This window comes from Acomys minous (genome assembly GCF_964271855.1).
Source record: "Acomys minous genome assembly, chromosome: 12".
Classification (NCBI taxonomy): Eukaryota; Metazoa; Chordata; class Mammalia; order Rodentia; family Muridae; genus Acomys; species Acomys minous.
The window spans coordinates 106,603,728-106,622,815 of NC_140493.1; the positions used below are offsets into that span (position 1 = coordinate 106,603,728).

At 53.5% G+C, this 19,088-nt stretch overlaps 2 protein-coding genes across 3 annotated transcripts in view; one reads left to right on the forward strand and one right to left on the reverse strand.

Moving 5' to 3' along the window:
- KIF19 (kinesin family member 19) overlaps positions 1 to 11,904 on the forward strand; it is a 28,500-nt gene extending 16,596 nt beyond the window's left edge. Inside the window, exons 6-20 of one of the 2 annotated variants that reach the window (XM_084751154.1) lie at positions 709 to 834; positions 1,161 to 1,355; positions 1,776 to 1,922; positions 2,887 to 3,009; positions 5,404 to 5,569; positions 6,144 to 6,318; positions 6,459 to 6,654; positions 7,057 to 7,327; positions 7,430 to 7,551; positions 8,477 to 8,610; positions 8,826 to 8,931; positions 9,070 to 9,157; positions 10,264 to 10,661; positions 10,860 to 11,019; positions 11,241 to 11,904. In XM_084751154.1, the coding sequence (XP_084607280.1) occupies positions 709 to 834; positions 1,161 to 1,355; positions 1,776 to 1,922; positions 2,887 to 3,009; positions 5,404 to 5,569; positions 6,144 to 6,318; positions 6,459 to 6,654; positions 7,057 to 7,327; positions 7,430 to 7,551; positions 8,477 to 8,610; positions 8,826 to 8,931; positions 9,070 to 9,157; positions 10,264 to 10,661; positions 10,860 to 11,019; positions 11,241 to 11,371 (2,538 nt within the window). In that variant the 3' untranslated portion in view covers positions 11,372 to 11,904. Of the gene's footprint in view, positions 1 to 708; positions 835 to 1,160; positions 1,356 to 1,775; positions 1,923 to 2,886; positions 3,010 to 5,403; positions 5,570 to 6,143; positions 6,319 to 6,458; positions 6,655 to 7,056; positions 7,328 to 7,429; positions 7,552 to 8,476; positions 8,611 to 8,825; positions 8,953 to 9,069; positions 9,158 to 10,263; positions 10,662 to 10,859; positions 11,020 to 11,240 lie in introns of those variants that run through there. The other variant, XM_084751153.1, reaches the window with a different exon arrangement.
- A 142-nt stretch (positions 11,905 to 12,046) lies between these two features.
- On the reverse strand, positions 12,047 to 18,785 carry BTBD17 (BTB domain containing 17). The gene is made up of 3 exons (XM_084751155.1): positions 18,641 to 18,785; positions 15,396 to 15,672; positions 12,047 to 13,680 (listed from the first exon to the last, which is right to left on the reverse strand). The coding sequence occupies exons 1-3, from the start codon at positions 18,723 to 18,725 to the stop codon at positions 12,606 to 12,608; spliced, it is 1,437 nt and encodes a 478-aa protein (XP_084607281.1). The 5' UTR covers positions 18,726 to 18,785; the 3' UTR covers positions 12,047 to 12,605.
- Between the last annotated feature and the right edge of the window lie 303 nt (positions 18,786 to 19,088).

Below are 19,088 nucleotides of genomic sequence, written 5' to 3' on the forward strand. Positions count from 1 at the left end.
TGATAGTCTCCAGGGTGATGCCCCAGAAAGAACAGTGAGAGGCGCTGTCAGCAGGTGTTGACTCAGCCAGCAGGCAGGGAGGACAATGACGGATGGACGAGGAAGGCGAGGTGGTGAGGTAAATGACCTGAGAAAAGTAGCCTGAAGGTTGCTAACAACAATCCAAGCTCCCTCACTTGGCCAGGGGTCCTGCACAGATCAGGTCCATGTATCTATCTGGTCCAGGACTGGCCTCTCTGCAGGGGGAGCCCCAGGTGATTCTGAAGCCTCTTGCATTGGCTTTGAAGCCTCTACCATCGTGTAAAGGACCTGCTTCCCCCAGTTAGGACTTCTCTCACAGGGCCTGAGGTCCAACAAGCAGAAGAACGTGGTCCTTCCTTCCTTTTTTTTTTTTCCTTTTTCTTTTTTTTCTTTTTTCATTTTGGTTTGTTTGGTTGGTTGTTTGGGTTTTGTTTTGTTTTGTTTTGTTTTGAGTCAGAGTTTCTCTGTGTAGCTGTCCTGGAACTCGTTCTGTAGACCAGGTTGGCCTCGAACTCATAGTGATCTGCCTGCCTCTGCCTCCCGAGTGCCGGGATTAAAGGCGTGCGCCACCACCACCACCACCACCCGGCAGTCCTTCCTTTCTTAAGGAGGAGAGGACCACTCAGCTGCTCCAAGCCTGGACCTCTTGCCCTTCATGTCCCTCTACCTTCCACCCTATCCCATCAGATCTACAATGAGATGATCCGAGACCTACTGAACCCAGCCCTGGGGTACCTGGAGCTGAGGGAGGACTCCAAAGGGGTGATCCAGGTGGCCGGAATCACCGAAGTGTCCACCATCAATGCTGAGGAGGCAAGTCTCCAACCACTGGCTAGGGACTGTGGGCAGGAAAATCACTCAGGGGACAGTAGGACAAGGGGCAAAGGCCAGGGAGCCACTGCAATAGAGACACCCCAAGAAGAGGTAAGAGAAGTCGCGTCCCCCATCGTGCCCCAGCATACTCATCCTGGTAAGTAGCCAGGCCACACAGCCTCCCCATGTACACAGGGACCTGCCTGGAGAGACCCGCCCAGGCCCCTTAGCGCACCCTGGGAAGCTAATAGGCTGGACCTCTCCCACCACTGCCCAGGCTCCGCTCTGCAGGCTCCTCACCAATCATCCCCATCTCTCCTTCCCAGATCATGCAGCTGCTGATGAAGGGGAATCGGCAGAGGACACAGGAGCCCACAGCGGCCAATCGGACGTCCTCCCGCTCCCACGCGGTGCTCCAGGTGGCTGTGCGCCAGCGCAGCCGGGTCAAGAACATCCTACAGGAGGTGCGGCAGGGCCGCCTGTTCATGATTGACCTGGCTGGCTCAGAGCGTGCCTCTCAGGTAAGACCTGCTCAAAGGGCACCGTGGAGGCAGGGCTTCCCAGAGGGAAGCAATGGGCAGAGGAGCAGGGGTGATGGTGCTTCGCTCTGGTTGAGACCAGATTTCAGAGAAGGAGGGACGTCAGGGAGAGGTTTGTTGGATGGGGGTGGGGATGTCTCGAGGATGTGGGTGGGTGGGTGGGTGCGGGGATAAGTGGAGTTCCTAGAGTGAAGGGCTGAGCAATGGTTCTGACATCTTGAAGGGACAGGCTGCTCAGGGAAGAGAGGAGGGGGAGAGGGCAGGACAAAGCCTCCTTCCATGCCATGTCACCTCTACCTTCAGGGACCTCAGGAGAGAGGCCATGATCTATAGCCAGGATCTTCGGGGTGTTGTCATAGGTTACTCCCCTGGGTTATAGTTGCATCCCTGCTGTCTCCCCAGACACAGAACCGGGGCCAGCGCATGAAGGAGGGGGCCCACATCAACCGCTCCCTGCTGGCCCTGGGCAACTGCATCAACGCACTGAGTGACAAGAGCAGCAATAAGTACATCAACTATCGGGACAGCAAACTCACCCGGCTGCTGAAGGTACCAGAACAAGCAGGGCCTGGGCACTAGTGTTCAGAGTGGGCCCACCAGGCCATACAGAAAAGAAGCTCAGAAAGAAAGAAAGAAAGAAAGAAAGAAAGAAAGAAAGAAAGAAAGAAAGCCAGGCATGGTAGCGCACACCTTTAATCCTAGTACTCGGGAGGCAGAGGCAGGTGAGTTCGAGGCCAGCCTGGTCTACAAAGTGAGTCTAGGACAGCCAATTCTACACAGAGAGACTCTGTCTCGAAAACAAAACAAAAGAAAGAAAGAAATGAAGCTCAGCTGTCCCCACGTGGATTTCAGATGACTCACCAAGTACATTACACATCAGTATGCCTCGTGCCATACTTGAGGCAACCGTAAGCTAAGACAGTTCACTCAACTGTTTATCTGAAACTTGATTGCAAACAGATATTCCTTAGGCTTCCGGCAACTCTCGAACCAAAGCACAGGTAGAGAAAGTGAACCAGAGCTGTTCCAGGACTCCCTCCCAGGGCTGTGAGTCAAAGAAAACCGAGAGTCACCTAGATTTGGGGGTTCTGTGATGGTCAGCCCCTTCGGGTATAGACGTATCAGTGAGTGCCCACTCTTTGCCGGGTTCAAGGGCTTCTTCCCACCAGCCCTAAAGCTTCCCCAGAGGCTTTGTGACTTAGGAGGATTACATTTACAGATAAGGAAACGGAGGCACAGACCAGTTAAGGAATTTCCCCGGAGGCTTAAACTTTGTAAGCTCTGAAAACAAGATCCCAGCAGAGGCCCCGTGGTTTATGAAGGCCTGCCAGCAAAGTGGGGGATATCTGAAAATAACCACCGTATGCGTGTGCTCATATTGTGCGAGAGTGTGTGCATGTGTGTACGTGCATGTGTGTGTGTGTGTGTGTGTGTGTGTGTGTGTGTGTGTGTGTGTGTTAAACAGCCTTGGGGAAGCTGTGGTTGCCTTCTAGCCACATCCCTGTCCCTCCAGGACTCATTAGGGGGGAACAGCCGCACCGTGATGATCGCCCACATCAGTCCAGCGAGCACTGCCTTTGAGGAGTCCCGGAATACCCTGACCTACGCCGGCAGAGCCAAGAACATTAGGACTCGGGTAAGGGCCCTTGGTCTACCCTCTGGGCACACCCTCCTGGACTGAGATTTAAGGTCTTGAGAGGATCCTTGCCAGCCACTCCACTCTTTCAGCACTGACCCCGTTACCCAGGCCAACATCACTCCACACCCTCCCCTGCATCCCCAGCCAGCGCCTGCCTGCCTGGAGTCCTTGGCGCCAAAAGGCCGTCTTCTGCCTTTCACTCCGGGCTTGCCCCCATTCCATCCCTCTACTGTCCTTTCCTCTTCAGAGGTTTCCTCAGACTTCTGTGTGTCCAAGGCGTCTCATCACCATAGTCATAATAAAAGGCTCCCTTACACAGGGCCTCTCGGAGCACTGTAGCAGGCCGTCCCATCTGACCTCAGGACCAGGCAGGAGTTACAGCTTCCCTGCCTTACAGTTCAGGATAATGAAGCTTAAGGGCATAAAGTGACGTCACAGATAGAGGAGAATAGGACAGAGACCGACACCGAGTCGGCTTGGTGTCCAAGCCCATGATCAAAATCATGTTCTCTGGTAAGGCAGGAAGTCTTAGCCTGTGCAGGTGTGGAAGGAAGAACGGCTAACTTCAAAGTGATCTTTTTTTTTTTTTTTTTTTTTTTTTTGGTTTTTCTAGACAAGGTTTCTCTGTGTAGCCTTGGCTGTCCTGGACTCGCTTTGTAGACCAGGCTGGCCTCGAACTCACAGCGATCCGCCTGTTTCTGCCTCCCAAGTGCTGGGATTAAAGGCATGTGCCACCATGCTCGGCTTGAAGTGAACTTGTTTTTAAAATATTTTTTTAAATTTATTTACCTTTATCTTATGTGCATTGGTGTTTTGCTTGCATGTATGTCTGTGTGAGACATACATGACTTACAGACAGTTGGGAGCTGTCATGTGGGTGTTGGGATTTGAACCTGGGTCCTCTGAAGGAGAGATTAAGAATGCCCTTAACCACTGAGCCATCTCTCCAGCCCTTGAATCTTTTTTCAATATCTACAATTCTCTCAACATTGTCATGCAGCCTCCAGGAACTTCATGGGGACAGGCCACATCATACCCAGGTGACTGGGTAGTTCGAAGCAAGCTATCCTGTCATGGTAGTGAATACTGCATCTTGACATTAGAAGGGGAAGGCAGGAGGATTAGGAGTTCAAGGTCGTCCTTGGTTACACAGTGAGTTCAAGGTTAACCTGGGCTACATGAGACCCTATCTTTAAAAAAATGAAAAAAGAAAAAAAGGTTGGGCAGTGGTGGCGCACATCTTTAATCCCAGCACTTAGGAGGCCGAGGTAGGCAGAGTTTGAGGCCAGCCTGGTCTACAGAGTGAGTTCTAGGACAGCCAGGGATAAAGCAGAGACACCCTATCTCGAAAACCCAAGTAAATAAATAATAGAATAAAAATAGTAGTTAACTACTTTAACAGATGCTAACAGTAGGCGTTGAGGCAAGCCAGGAAAAGGAGATGTAAGGATGGGATGAGCAGGAGGAGAACTGCCTGACTAGAGCAGGACACTCATGCAGAAACAGAGTCCAAAACAGGAAAAAAAAAATGGGGCTGGAGAGATGGTTTTAATGCTTCGGAGCCCTTGCTGCTCTTCCCAGAGAGCCTGAGCTCAGATCCCAGCATCCACGTCAGGCACGGAACGCCTGTAACTCCAGCTCCGGGAGACCTTACATCTTCTTCAGAAACCCACGCTTACACGGAGGTACTCCCACACAGGCACACATGCACACACATGAAGTAAACATAGAAGATAAAATCGGGAGGAAAAAAAAAAACAGAAAGGAATCCGAGTGGCTAGACTTCAATGCCAGGTTCCTTAGGCAACAGCGAGCCGCTGAGGTTGAAGCGTAGGAGTGGTGGAACTTTTAGGGTTACAGATTTACCAGAGACGTGCAGGTGTGATAGGAGGCTGTGATGATGGAGGCAAGGAGACCATGGCTGTCCTTGAAAAGAACTGGCAAAGGGGAAGAAAGAAAGGGGCTGGAAAGATGGTTCAGCAGTTAGGAGCACTGGCTGCTCTTCTAAAGGACCCGAGTTCAATTCCCAGCACCCACATGGCAGCACCCACAACTGTCTGTAACCCCAGTTCCAGGGCATCCATGGCACCAGGCATGCATGTGCTGCACATAGATGCATGGAAGCAAAATACCCATATGCATAAACTAAAATTTTCTTTTCTTTTTTCTTTCTTTCTTTTTTTTTTTTTTTTTTTTTTTTAGTTTTTCGAGACAGGGTTTCTCTGTGTAGCCTTGACTTTCCTGGACTCACTTTGTAGGCCAGGCTGATAAAAAAAATTTTTAATCTTTTTTTTTTTTTAAGGGGGAGGTAGAAGAAAGAGAAAGGAATGTCCCACAGGCAGGCCTAGATCCTGGGGGTGACTGTACCCCCTCATCCTGGCCTCCCTGCAGGTGAAACAGAACCTGCTCAATGTTTCCTACCACATCGCTCAGTACACCAGCATCATCGCTGACCTGAGAGGGGAGATCCAGAGACTCAAGTGCAAGATCGACCAACAGGCGGGGCGGGGCCAGGCCCGGGGCAAACTGGACCGGGGTGACATCCGTCATATCCAAGGTATGCATATGGGCCCGTGGGTCTGGAGGCTGGAGCTGGTCTCAGCAGCCTTTTTCTGGTGGCCTTATGAGGTTCTAGGACCAGGTAGCGTTAACCCTGGCTCCTCCTGGCTGAATAGCCTTCGAGCTAATTATTTCACACATCTTGGAGCCTTCCCCTGTCAAATGGGGCCACACTGTTTCCTTTGCAGAGCTGGAGATGGGGTGGGATTCTGTGAGGATGTTATATGGGAGCTGCCCTGTAGGGCCGTAGAAGGCGTACCAATCATTGATTGAGACTTGCGTGTTTGCTGTGATGGTTTTCTAAAAGACCTCAGAGAAACAGGGACACCTTTCTGTAGTTGACACAAGGGTACCGTGAGAACTAGCAGAACCTCAACTGACGTGGAGAGCCAGAGGCATCTTTGGGCCGCAGTCTGAAGACGCGTCGTGGTGGTCGTGGGTGCGGGATATGGCAGGAGAGGAATTCCACAAGTTTTAAGCGGGAGCAGTGATCTGGGAAGCAGCTGGGGGAGAGGACCCCAGGTCGGCCTGAGCTGGCCCCTCTGCTCACACCACTCACTCCTTATCTACAGCTGAGGTACAGCTACACAGCGGGCAGGAAGGGCAGGTGGAGATGGGACAGCTGCGGGAGCAGCTCATCAGCGCCTTTCATGAGCAAATGGATGTTCGGCGGCGCCTGCTGGAACTGGAGAACCAGGCCATGGAAGTCCAGATTGACACCTCCCGGCACCTACTCACCATCGCCGGGTATGTTTCCCCCTGTCCCGGTCCCTCTCAGGACCCCGCTCAGGTTCAGGTTTGGCACAGAGGACCCTTGGAGCATAAGCGCAACGCTGTGCCCCGTGGTCTGAATCTTGTGTCTCTCTGGGGGCGGGGACTGCTGGCAGCTGGGAGCATGAGAAGTCACGTCGGGCTCTCAAGTGGCGGGAGGAGCGAAGGAAGGAGTCTTACACCAAAGATGACAGCGAGAAGGACTCAGACACAGGAGATGAGCCAGATAACCTGGAGCCAGCGGAGGTGGCCTCAGCCCGGGAAAACATCGCCGCCCTGGTGGGCGAACAGAAGAAGCTGCGCAAGCAGAAGGTGTACGGGGTGGCAGAAGGGGGGCGGGGCAGGGGGCTGGGGAAGAGAGACCAGAGACCAGAGAGCTCAGGCCACAAATCCTGGGCGACCTTGACAAGTTTTCACATCTCTGTCTAAAAAGGGAGCCATGGTGATGCCCCAATAGGGTCGCTGGAGACAGTTAATGCTTGGCATAAAGCAAGAACTAAGAACGTGGTTGTCAATATAATAACAGGTTTTTACTTTCTGTGTTGGCATAAGGGCTGTTGCAGGGCATGCATTGGGTTAAGTGGGCGCGCAGACCCAAAATAAGTTTTGAAGGCTACCTAGGCTTAGAGTATCAGCCAGAAGAAGGCCTGAGACCAGAGCCTGGATGGGCAGGTGGGAGTGGCCTAGTGCTGACCCGCGTCACCCTCCCCGCAGCTGGCGCTGGAGCAGCGCTGCCGGGAGCTGCGCACACGAGGCCGGCGCCTGGAAGAGACGCTGCCGCGGCGCATCGGCTCGGAGGAGCAGCGCGAGGTGCTCAGCCTGCTATGCCGAGTGCACGAGCTGGAGGTGGAAAACACCGAGATGCAGTCGCACGCTCTGCTCCGCGACAGCGCCCTACGCCACCGCCGGGAGGCCGTGCGTCGCCTGGAGCAGCACCGCAGCCTCTGTGAAGAGATCATCCAGGGACAGCGGCAGATCATCGAAGGTAGCACGCCACCCCACTCCACCCCACCCCGTACGGGTCTGGGGCATTGTTGGAGGCGTTGAGGGCCCACGCGGAGCCCTCATCTCTCCTTACTCCGGACAGACTGCAATCTGGAGGTCCCCCGGCACCTGGAGGAACTCTACGAAGTCTACCTTCGGGAACTGGAGGAGGGCAGCCTGGAGCGGGCCACTATCATGGACCGCGTGGCCTCCAGGGCCCTGCAGGTGGGCGCTTCAGCCAGCCTAAATTGGCTGACATGGGGATCCCATCAAACAAGTCAAGTTCCAAGAGCGCTCGCGCTCGCGCTCTCTCTCTCTCTCTCTCTCTCTCTCTCTCTCTCTCTCTCTCTCTCTCTCTGTGCGTGGGTGTGTGTATGTCTGTCTGTCTCCCTGTCTCTCACTATCTCTGTCTCCCTCTGTCTCTGTCTCTCTCCCTCCCTCCCTCTTTTCCTCTCTTCCTTCTTTCCTCCCCCTTCTCTCTTTCTCACCCTCTGCCTTGCCTAGCCTGGGTTAGGTCCCCCATTCCTGCCTGTCACTGCCCAGCTTGGCACTTGTGCCCCACATAGGGTCACAAGGTCAGGACTGGCCATCTGAGATAAGATATCCTAAGTGGGGCTGGAGAGACGGCTCAGTGGTTAAGAGCACCACCTGCTTTTCCAGAGGCCCTGGGTTCAATTCCCAGCAACCACATGGTGGCTCACAACCGTCTAAACTGTGACCTGGTGCCCTCTTCTGGCATGCAGGTGTGCATGCAGCTAAAGTACTCATATATATTAAATAAATAAGTACATCTTTTTTTTTTTAAGGTATTTTTAATCCCAACATTTGGGAGGCTGAGGCGGGAGGATTGAAAGATCAGCCATGTCTGGACAGCAAGATCCTGTCTCAAACAATAGATGGATGGATAGATGGATTAATTAATTAATTTATAAAAATCAAGAAAAAAGTGAACCTAGATGCTCTAGGGGACCAGGCCATTGAGCTGTGCCACTGAGACTGTCTAATGGACCCCAGCTTGATGGGGTCTCAGAGCATAGGCCCAGTGCCTTTCTAGGGCTCCCCCATCTTATAGCCCTGGTCATTCTGTGTTGTTACTTGGTCCGAGGCCTAGTCTTCCAATTGCCTTCTCCCTTCCCCACCACACACACAGGACAGCTCCTTGCCCAAGATCACTCCAGCAGGGACCACACTGACCCCAGACTCTGACCTGGAGAGTGTGAAGACACTGAGTTCCGAGGCCCAGCACCCCCAAAACAACACCCTACCCCCCCTGGGCACAGACAGGTGAGACTTTTCCTGATAACCACTTACCCTGTCTGAGAGGGCTGTCAGCTCCAATAAGGGCTCAGTGAGAAAGCCAGAGCCAGAAGTGCAGCAAGGCTGTGGCATGCATGGGTCTGCAGCCAGGATTTGTGGATTCTCTCTCTAGGGTGGGGGTGGACTTTGGTGTGACTAGCCTGGTCAACAGCTGCCTCCTCCTGTTCCTCTGCCAACCGCAGTGAGTCCTACCATGCGTTCAAGGCCAGTCCCCGGGCCTGGCAGGTGAAGATTTCCTCCGTGCCCACTCCTCCCCCCATCCAGGTGGGCAGCCTAGTGACCCAGGAGGTGAGCTCTGGGTGCCTAGAGGTGAGCAGTGGGTTGAATCCCCCACCCCCACCCCCACCCTCACCCCCAAGGCTGCACCAACTTGGCCGAGTGCCCTGTGGAGTCCCTGCTGGCTTCAAGGTCTTCCACTCCCCCTAGGCCCCACCACAGGACAGCCTGGGCAGCCAGATCAATTCTTCCCCAGACAGCAGCGAGAACCTGTCAGAAATCGCTCTGACCCATAAAGGTGAGTGTGCCTGTCACCTCGGATGCCCTGCCCCCTGTTGCCTGAGTTGGCCAAACTACTCAGATTGCAAAACCTGAAGCTCTTCCTGCTCTCCCACCCTGCAGAAGGCACACCCACTATGTAGTAGCTCTATCAGAAGGATTAGCCTCTGCTCAGGGACACACGGAAGACGGGGTGGAACAAGAAATTAGAATGGGGCTACATGGCACCCCCCTTCCCACCGGATAATTGCAGTAGTAAATTCTAACTGGACCCATCCCTGCCCCCTGGACAGATAGGCTAAACCCACTGTCTAAAATATGTGGGGTTTTATTTTCTGGGGCGGGGGGAGGGTACTAGGAATTAAACCTAGGGCCTCAGGCACAAAAGGCAGGTGTTCTACCCCTAAGTTATACCCCAGGCCCTTTTCACTTTCTATCCTTTTTTTATTTTATTTATTTATTGTGGTGGGGAGGGATCGTTGAAACAGGGTTTCTCTGTGAAGCCCTGGCTATCCTGGAACTCACTCTGTAGAGCAGGCTGTCCTCAGGGATCCACCTGCTTCTGTCTCCCAAATACTGGAATAAAAAACATGTGCCACCACCATCTGGCTCACTTTTTATCTTGAGTCAGGTCTAAGTTGCCTGTGTAAGAAGGTCTCCTCTTCCTCTTCTTCCTCCTCCCTTCCTTCCTTTTCTTCTTCTTTTGAGACAGTCTAACTATGTAGCCCAGGCTATCCTGGAACTCACTATGCATCCCAGGCTGGTCTTGAACTCACAGAGATCTGCCTGCTTCTGTCTTCCAAGCGCTGGGATGAAAGGTGTGCGCCACTATGTCCAGCCAGGCTTAAACTTTTGATCTTCCTGCCTCTGTCTCCTGAGGCGCTAAGAGTACAGGCCTATGACACCAGTATAGCCGTCCATCCTGTTGATCCTTGAAGTAGCCCCAGAGTATTCAGTTTGCAATCCCACTTACAAATTAAATTAAGGTTCTGAGGGAGTGCCCTAAGTTTCTCAAAGAGTTAGCAAGTTAGGGTTCTGGCTCTTGTTCACCCTTGACCTGTAAGGATGGGGTGTGGCCTTGACTTTGGGTTGACTTTGGGTTGACTTTGGGGTTTCCTCTTGCAGAGAGGAAAGAGATCCTGACTCGGACCAAGTGTATCTCAGTGAAGGCAGCCCAGCGGCGCTCTAGGGCCCTGGAAACGGAAGGGCGCCACCTGCTGGCACCTGCCACAGAGCGCAGCAGCCTGTCCTTGCACTCCTTGAGCGAGGCTGACGATGCTCGTCCACCAGGCCCACTGGCCTGCAAACGGCCGCCCAGCCCCACACTGCAGCATGCTATCAGCGAGGACAATCTATCCAGCAGCACAGGCGAGGGCCCCACCCGGGCGGTAGGACCTCAAGGTGATGGCTCTGGGCCCTGGGTGCGTGGTCAGAAGAAAAGCCTCGGCAAGAAAAGGGAGGAGTCACTGGAGGCGAAAAGGAGGAAGCGCAGGTCTCGGTCCTTTGAGGTCACAGGACAAGGGGTGAGGCAAGCAGCAGTCTGTACCGGTTCCTATGGGTGAGGGCGGGAGGACTAATTCCTTCCATAAACTACAGGACACTTCCAGGGCCCTGAGGCCCTGACCTGAAACACAACTCTCCCCAGCCTGATGAAATAGCTAGAGCTGGGTTCTGTAACTGGCCATCTCTCCATTCCATTTCACTGTTTTCCAACTGTACAGCTGTCTCGTCCCAAGACAAACCTGCTGGGGCCCCGTCCCTCGGAGGGCACTTCGGACCGCAGGATGCCAGTGTTCGGTCGGCCATCCCCTGGTGTCAGACATCTGGGAAAGGTCTCACTGCCTCTGGCCAAGGTCAAATTTCCTCCAAGCCAGAATACAGGTCAGTACTAGCAAAAGCGGAAATGAGGTGGGAGAAGCCTTGACCGGAAACGTATAGGCCCCCATCCGGAAGCATGGCTCAGCATGAGCAATATTGATTGGTGGGGTTGGCAAACAGGAATTGCTCCCCTAAGGACTACAAGGCCACTGGGCAGGGGGCCCGGAAGCGGAGGTTGGGAGGGGGGCATTCCTCAACAACTGATCCCTTTTCCCCTGTCATAGGCTCTGGAAACCCCTCACCCCTTCCTGTCCCCGCCAACCCATCTGGTGTTTCCCGTAGAGCTGCGCGTGGGCCCAGCCTGCCCCATGGCTCAAGCACATTTGGCAAAGACGGACGCCTCCGGCATAATTGAGGGGCCCTGGCACCTACTCTTCTGTCCCCTGGACTGAACGGGGGGGGGGGGGGTGTAGCAGAGAATGGGAGGCGGAAGCTGGGCAGATAGGGATCCCAGGGAGCACGAGCTTAGAGGGCTGAACTCCCATGACCCGGAAATGGTAGGGTTGTCTGCCTAGGTCTTCCACGCTCTGCTTGCCACTAGAAAAGGAGGTGAGCCCCAGCGCACTGGCTTCCCAGCCCTGGACAGAACATTGTTGCCAAAAGCTTTGTACAGACCTGGGGCCAATCTCAGCTTCCACAGTGGGTGAGAGGAGCTGTTAGTGAAACAGGACTCCCAAGGCCCACGCGTGGGCTTGAGTGGGGATACGGGATGGGGAAGGAACCCACGGGACTTCACATAGGGTGGGGAGGGAGTGTGGTTTTGTAACTTCTCTGTTGTTTTGGGGGTTTTTCTTTTTTCTTTTCCTTTTATTTTTATTTTATTTTATTTTTTATTTTTTTATTTTTTTGCCTTTCTTTTAAATAAAGTCCTACTGGGGTTTTGATGGTGTGTTGGGAGTTGTGTGCCTGTGCTACATCTGGGACTTAAAAGGCATCGAGTTCCGGTTCCTTTCAATCCCAGCATCCCCATGTCCTTTGGCACAAACCTCCAAACATCCGGGGAATGGGCTTTTTCCTCACGGTGCCAAGCCTCTCCCTTACCGGAAGTATAGGGCTAGAGCAAGGTCTAGTTTGTGGCCATCTCTGAAGGGCCTTTCCAATAGCCTGGAGCCCTCACCAAGAGGCCAGGGGCTTGATGGCAGTGGCAGAAAGGCTCGCAAGCTACAGGGGTGGCTGCCCACAGGAGACTGCAGCTCAGAGAGCACCTCAACTGCAGCCAGAGGGCGATTGCTCAGGACCAGCACCCTGTCAGTCTTCCCAGCCCTAATTCAAGTGGGGGAGGGGAGGAACTGGTGCGCAGGAGGTAGGGGTCCGTGGGGGTATGTGTTGGCCAGACTTTTGAGACCCAGGAGTTGCTTCAGGCCCTAGCCTCTCTGACCATCGTTTTATTCTGGACCAAGAGGAAGCGCTACCTTCAAGCCAGCTGGGAAAAGCACGCTAGAAACCACATTCACCTGCCTTCCACCCTAGCCCCAACCAGCTGCACCTGGTCATCTAGGGCCCAGGCCGACAGTCATTTCCACGCTGGCCTACCCCTCCCCAGACCCTGGCGAGTTATCCAGGCCAGGCCTTATTTCTCAGTCTAAACGCTAACTGGGAGTCCGGATGAGGGTGTGGTACACCGGCTTGACAATGAGATGGAGATGCAGTGCATTCTCCACCAGGTACTCGGAGTTGCGCCTCTGCAGGTCTGCGTGGGCCAGGAAGTCGCCAGCTTCCTCGCTGCTCTGATGGAAGCTGTAGGCATGCCGGACCAGGAGCCGTCCCTGATGGCGCGCACCCACCAGCACGGTCTTCTGGAAGCTCACTCCCGCTGCGTCGCCACCACTGCTAGCTGGTGTAACCACCAGTCTCGGCCTTCCGTCCTCGGGCCGAGCGGCGGGCAGAGCGGTGCCCGGGGCGTCCGCATAGACGGGCCGCAGGCTGACAGGCAGCCAGCGCGGGGAAAAGAGCACATTCCAGGTGATCCGGCGACCCGCGTCGTGGCCGCTTGGACCCAGCTGCGTCTGGAAGCTGGTGCTGCGATCGTCACGTGCCGGGTTGTTGATGACCCAGGGGGCGCCCCAGGCGGGCGCGAGGTAGTTGCGTGGCAGGAAGGCGCTGCCGTTCACGTGGAAGAACTTGGCGTAGTGCAACGGCGAGGCGGCGTGGAACTGGTAAGCCTGCAGCAGGAGGTCTGCCACCGCAGGGCCGTGGCGCGCCAGTGCGGCCGAGCGCGCCTGCAGCTGGAACAGCTGTGCGGGAGGGATCATAGGGTAGCGGATAGAACGCAGCGCTTGCTCAGCCACGGGAGGGGGCGGCCGCGCGCGACCTAGCCACGCCTCCAGAGCGTGGAACAGCTCCAGCTCGTCCTGCAGCACCAGGTCTGAGCGCTGCAGGAGCTGTGCCAGCAACTCGGGGCTCACAGCTCCCCACTCGGTGCTCCCCGCCACGGCAGAAAGGTTCCAAGCCAGAAACTGCAGGCAGCTTTCTCGCAGTGCCTCGTCCCCAGTGCTCACTGCATAGTGGTACCAGCCCACAGCTGGACCCACACCTCCTGCCAGGTGCGCACGCATGTAGTCAGCCACGCCTCGCTGCAGGGATGCTACTCGGTACTTGGTGGCCAGCCTATGCAGCGGGATAGCCTGGGCCAACAGGACAGTCAGCTCACCACAGTACAAATACCTGCAAGAGAGTTGGAGAGGGAGCCCATTGAGAAGGCTCAGCAGTCAAATGCACTTGTCCAGAGGCACATTGGGTGCCTCAAAATCACCTGTAACTCCAGCCCTCTTCTGGCCAGAGGAGAGCACTCATTTACACGTGGCATACACTCACACAGACACGCAAACTAATAATACGACTTTAAAAATAATTAAATGAAAGCCAGGTGCAGTGGTGCATCCCTGTAATCCCAGCACTCTAGGAAACCCAGGCAGGTGGATCTCTGTGAGTTCGAGGCCAGCCTGATCTACAAAGTGAGTCCAGGACAGCTAAAACAAAAACAAACAAACACAAACAAAGCAGAGAAACTCTGTCTTGAAAAACAAAACAATAAAATAAAATAAAAATAGAGATAGGAAGATTGGCAGGGCTGAGTCTGGACAAGGCCACCCACAACACCCTAGCTGGTTTCCCCCAGAGCCTAGAGGAGGCACAGCCATTTTTGTAAGGAACAAAGAGGATGCATGGGCCTCGAGGCTTCCAGTCTCTCCCTCTTAAGTTCCCTCCTGGCTTCCAGTCTCTCCCTCTTAAGTTCCCTCCTGGCCTGTTCAGACATCTTTTAGCTTCTGGTGCTGTGGAAATCACATGTATTTATTAAGTATCTACTACACACCTAACTATGAGCTAAAAGGAGAAGGAGCTGCTGATAATCTCGGTGTCCACAGTCTGGATCTAGATGCCTACCCGACCTCTCCTCCTTGCCACTATAAAAAAGCAAGTCCTTTGACTTAGGTGAATCTTACAAATGATCTAGGGAAGGGGAAGGATCCAGAATGTCACCACAGTGACACAGTGACAGAGGACTCAGCCGACCCCAGCATCTTGCTGTCCCCATCCCCTCCTCTTTGCAGTCTGGCTTTTCATCTGTCAGGTTTCCTTGTCCTTGTTAGCTGTTCTACTGTCTCTGGCTCTCTTACAATGCTCCTCTTCTCCCCCCCCCCCTGCCCATTCTCCCTGGCAGTCCCACTGACACACAGCACCCCACTTGGCTTTATGTGAAACCCGTCTGTTTTATCCCTCCTCCTGTCGCCTGGAACTTGGGAGTGACATCTCTTATCCCACAGCCACTTTGTCTAAGCCCTGAGGACAGGGTTACCTCCTTAGACCCTTTTACAAGTCTTTCCTTGTGCAAGAAGGAGAAAGGTGACACCGAGCTGACTGGGCTTTCCACTCCTTAGCCCTGTGGTGCATGGAGGCTTAAGAGACTTGGAAGTGGGCTGGAGAGATGGCTCAGAGGTTAAGAGCACTTGTCTGTTCTTCCAGAGGTCCTGAGTTCAATTCCCAGCAACCACATGGTGGCTCACAACTGTCTGTGAGATCTGCTGCCCTTGTCTGGCATGCAGGCACATATGTGGGCAGAATACTGTATTTTTAAAAAAAAATGAGAGAGAGAGAGAGAGAGAGAGAGAGAGAGACACTGAGACTTGAAACTGACCAAGAATCTGATGATGTTTCTATAATTTCTCTTGGCCAGGTTTGGCAGTAGCTCAGATGGGACTCCCAAATGCAGGCAGTAGAAGCAGGGATAAAGGAGGTGTGTGTGTGTGTGTGTGTGTGTGTGTGTGTGTGTGTGTGTGTGTGTGTGTGTGTGTGTGTGTGTGTAGGACTTCTGTGACCCTGAAGGTGGAGAGGCTGGGGAGCTGTGGACAGGACGCACCATGCCCCCTTCCCCTTCATACCTGATGAACTTGTCAAAGACAGCAGCACAGTCCCGGGGTTCCTGCAGCACCACCTCGCTCTGGTTGCTCAGCAGCTCCCGAAACAGCTCGCTGTGCAGCCCCAGCAGCAAGCGGTGGGTGTAGAAGGCTCGGACCTCGTCGGTGCCCACCGCCTGTACCCGTAGGACGACGTCACTGGCGTTGCCCTGCCGCAGCAGATCCTGCAGTCGCTGGAGCAGCATCTGGGAGTGGTTGATAGAAGTGCCTGCTGCCTCCCCGCCCACATCGGCTCTCTGAGCTGCAGCAGGAAGGGACATAGCACAGCCTGAGAAGGCACCTGGCCTGGGGCTTCCAACCAAGTCTGCAAAGGGACTAACTGGTGACACATGTGCCAGCGTATGGGAGAAGGGTAGCCCAAGGGGAGAGCTGTGTGCGTACACAAAGTGCGTGAGTGTCCAAGAGCTAACTCATCCTGGGCGGGCATGGCTGTCCTGTGTAGGCTTAGAAGTGTGTGGAAACAGAATACATTCTGATCAGGAGGAAGCCGTGGACCAGTTGTTGTTTTCCTGAATGATGATGTCCATGAAACCTGACCTCCAGGTGAGGGTGAGGGAAACTCTAGGTCCCACCTCTGTCCCCTCAAAACCCTGTCAGAAGTCACACAGCCTTGTGTGGTGAGCACTTTCTGTGGCTGCTGTGGCAGTGAATGAACCTAACCCAGTTCTCAGGCTCCAGAAAACTCAAAGGAGCAGAACAGACACGTAATAAGTACACAGAGGAAAGGGTGAGACAGAAGGATTGCCTGAGCTCAAGGCCAGCCTGGGCTACATAGCCAGTATCAGATCAAGTGTCACTGCTTAACAAGACCCTGTCTAAGAGCTGGGGTGGGGCCACAGCGCACATCAGATGCTCAGGCAGTAAAAGATACTGGGACCCACCTGGTATAAGGAGAGAACTGATTCTTTTGTTGTTGTTGTTTTGTTTTTTGGTTTTTTTTGAGACAGGGTTTCTCTGTGTTAGCCTTGGCTGTCCTAGACTCGCTTTATAGACCAGGTTGGCCTCAAACTCACAGTGATCCGCCTGCCTCTGCCTCCCAAGTGCTGGGATTAAAGGCATGTGCCACCATGCCTGGTAAGAATTGATTCTTGAAAACTGTCTTTTGAGGGGCTGGAGAGATGGCTCAGAGGTTCTGAGCACTGCCTGCTCATCCTGAGGTCCTGAGTTCAATTCCCAGCAACCACATGGTGGCTCACAACCATCTATAATGTGATCTGATGCCCTCTTCTGGCCTGCAGGTGTACATGCAGGCAGAATACTATATACATAATAATAAATAAATAAATCTTTAAAAAAAGAAAGAAAGTTGTCTTTTGACCTCTACCTGTGTGTAGTGCCACATGAGCACACATACCTCCAGCCCCCATACAAAGTAAAATAAATAAAATGTAATTAAAGGGGAGGGGTCTTGGAGAAAGAGACAGAGCTCCAATGGTGAAATGATTGACATATAAGCTTGATTGATATATAAGCTTGAAGACCTGAATTCTATCCCCAGAACCAAGGCTAAAAAAAAAAAAAAAGCTAAGGGGCTGGAGAGATGGCTCAGAAGTTAAGAGTACTACCTGTTCTTCCAAAGGTCCTGAGTTCAATTCCCAGCAACCACATGGTGGCTCACAACCATCTATAATGAGATCTGGTGCCTTCTTCTGGAATGTAGGTAGAACACTGTGTACGTAATAAATAAATAAATAAATCTTAAAAAATAAAAAAAATAAAAAAGCTAAGAGTGATGGCATATGCTTGTCATCCTAGCACCATGGAGGCAGAGACAGGTGGATCCCTTAGGCTTCTGGGTCAGCCAGCTCAGCCTACTCAATGAGCCCCAGGTCAGTAAGGGACCCTGTTACAAAATACAAGGGTATCACCTGAGGAGCCACTCCTTGACCCCAAGTATCCACATGCACATTCATCACACATACACACTCACAGACACAAACACACACACACACAAACACACACACACACACATATATATATACACACACACACACACATATACACTCTGTGTGTGTCTCTCTCACACACATACATACACACATGTACACATACATACACAAACAAATTTTAAGAATAAACAAATTCACAAGTGCACTCCGGAGCGAGGCAGGAAGAGAGTTCACAGAGACAAAGAGATAAGGGCTAGAGGCCCTGGATGGGCACAGGCTTGTGGTGTTCAGAGTCAGGGAAAGGACCAGGGAGACCAAAGTGAGACCAAAGCTGAGACAGCAGGCATCAGTTTGGTGTTTTGGGGGGTTTTTTTGTTGTTGTTTTTTTTTTTCCTGTCTGTCTTTTGTTTTCTTTTTAGTTTTTTTTGAGATATAGGGTCTGTGTTGCTCGTGCTAGCCTTGAATTCGTTATTAGCTGAGGCTGGCCTTGAACTCTTGATCCTCCTCCCTCTCCATCCCCTGTGCTGGGACTACAGGAACACACCACCACACCCAACTGGGAAGCACAGCCCCACCACTGTTCTGCGGGTTCCCTGACTATGAGACAGAAGGGACCCAAGGAAAGTACCATAGGCCAAACAGTGAAGGGATAGGAGTCTAATAGGGGAAACAATGCTAAAGCTAGCATCTCCCTCCCCGGGAGGCAATGGGATCAGATGGGGACATATGCTGAGTTACATCCCCTAAACCAGAACAGTGCAGGGAGCCTCGCAAAGTGAGAAAAGAGGGTGGCTAACAGTCTGACAACTGTGGAAGGGCACCAGCAGGCAGCACACACACACACACACACACACACACACATGCACACACACATGCAGAGTGGGCGCAGTGTTTATGTGTGGACTTTGAAAGAAATGCCCAGTAGAGTGAGCATCTGTGTGTGGGAGAGGGAGACCCAGCGAGGGAGAGAGAGGCAGCAGCTGCTGATGGTGAATTTCCCAGCCCCGCCTCCCCAGCTGTCACTCTGAAGGACCTGAATGCTGATGGCGTCCCCATGCGGCCTCTGCGGGGACCCCTCTGCCTGAGACAATGAACAATAGAGGGTCTTTTTGTCCTTAAGACCCCTGCCTGCTGCCCCGCTCCTCTATCCCTTAGAAACAGTCTGCCCCTTTCTCTCTGCCCTTGGAGACCGTCTTGTCTCTCCGGGTACTCTGGGGCTGGCTGGACCACGCCACCTCCTGGCCAGCCCTATGTAGCTCCTAGTAGAAGTTCTTGCCCCGACCCCTTACCAGGCACCTGACCCCCTCACTGCCCACTCACCTGCACGAGTGGCCAGTCCCACCAAGGCCAGGATGGCCCAGAAGCTGCCCCAGGCCCCAGGCTTGCAGTGGCCTTTCCTAAGCATCTTTGTGCTCTGTCCCTAAGTCCACTGGAGGGACAGTCAAGTCCAGAGTGCTCCAATCCCATCCCTTCTCCTTATATAGGATCCAGCAAGACGACAGTACCCCCCTTCCCCCGTGGCCTCCCTCCCCCAACCAGTCTCTGCCATGGATTGGTTGAAGCTGGCCCCTGCAGTTGCCTAGGCAACTACTTAAGCCAGAGTGTGGCAGCCCCAGGGGCTATTGTGCAGGCCTGGGCCCCCAAGGGGAATAGATCCGGGCACCCTCCTCCCCCACCTCTCCAGACGACCCAGCAAAGCTAGCTGTTCCTCTCTTGGGAAGTTTTAAGCTCTCTGAAGGGCAAGCAAAGGGCTTCAGGACCCCTGGCA

Bases quoted from the DNA above. Each gene is read 5' to 3' on its own strand.
- BTBD17 (XM_084751155.1), bottom strand. From the start codon at position 18,725: ATGCTTAGGAAAGGCCACTGCAAGCCTGGGGCCTGGGGCAGCTTCTGG. The intron at 15,673-18,640 runs GTGAGTGGGCAG...TTCCTGCTGCAG, and splicing joins GGGACTGGCCACTCGTGCAG to CTCAGAGAGCCGATGTGGGC. The intron at 13,681-15,395 runs GTATGAAGGGGA...ACTCTCTTGCAG, and splicing joins GTCTTTGACAAGTTCATCAG to GTATTTGTACTGTGGTGAGC.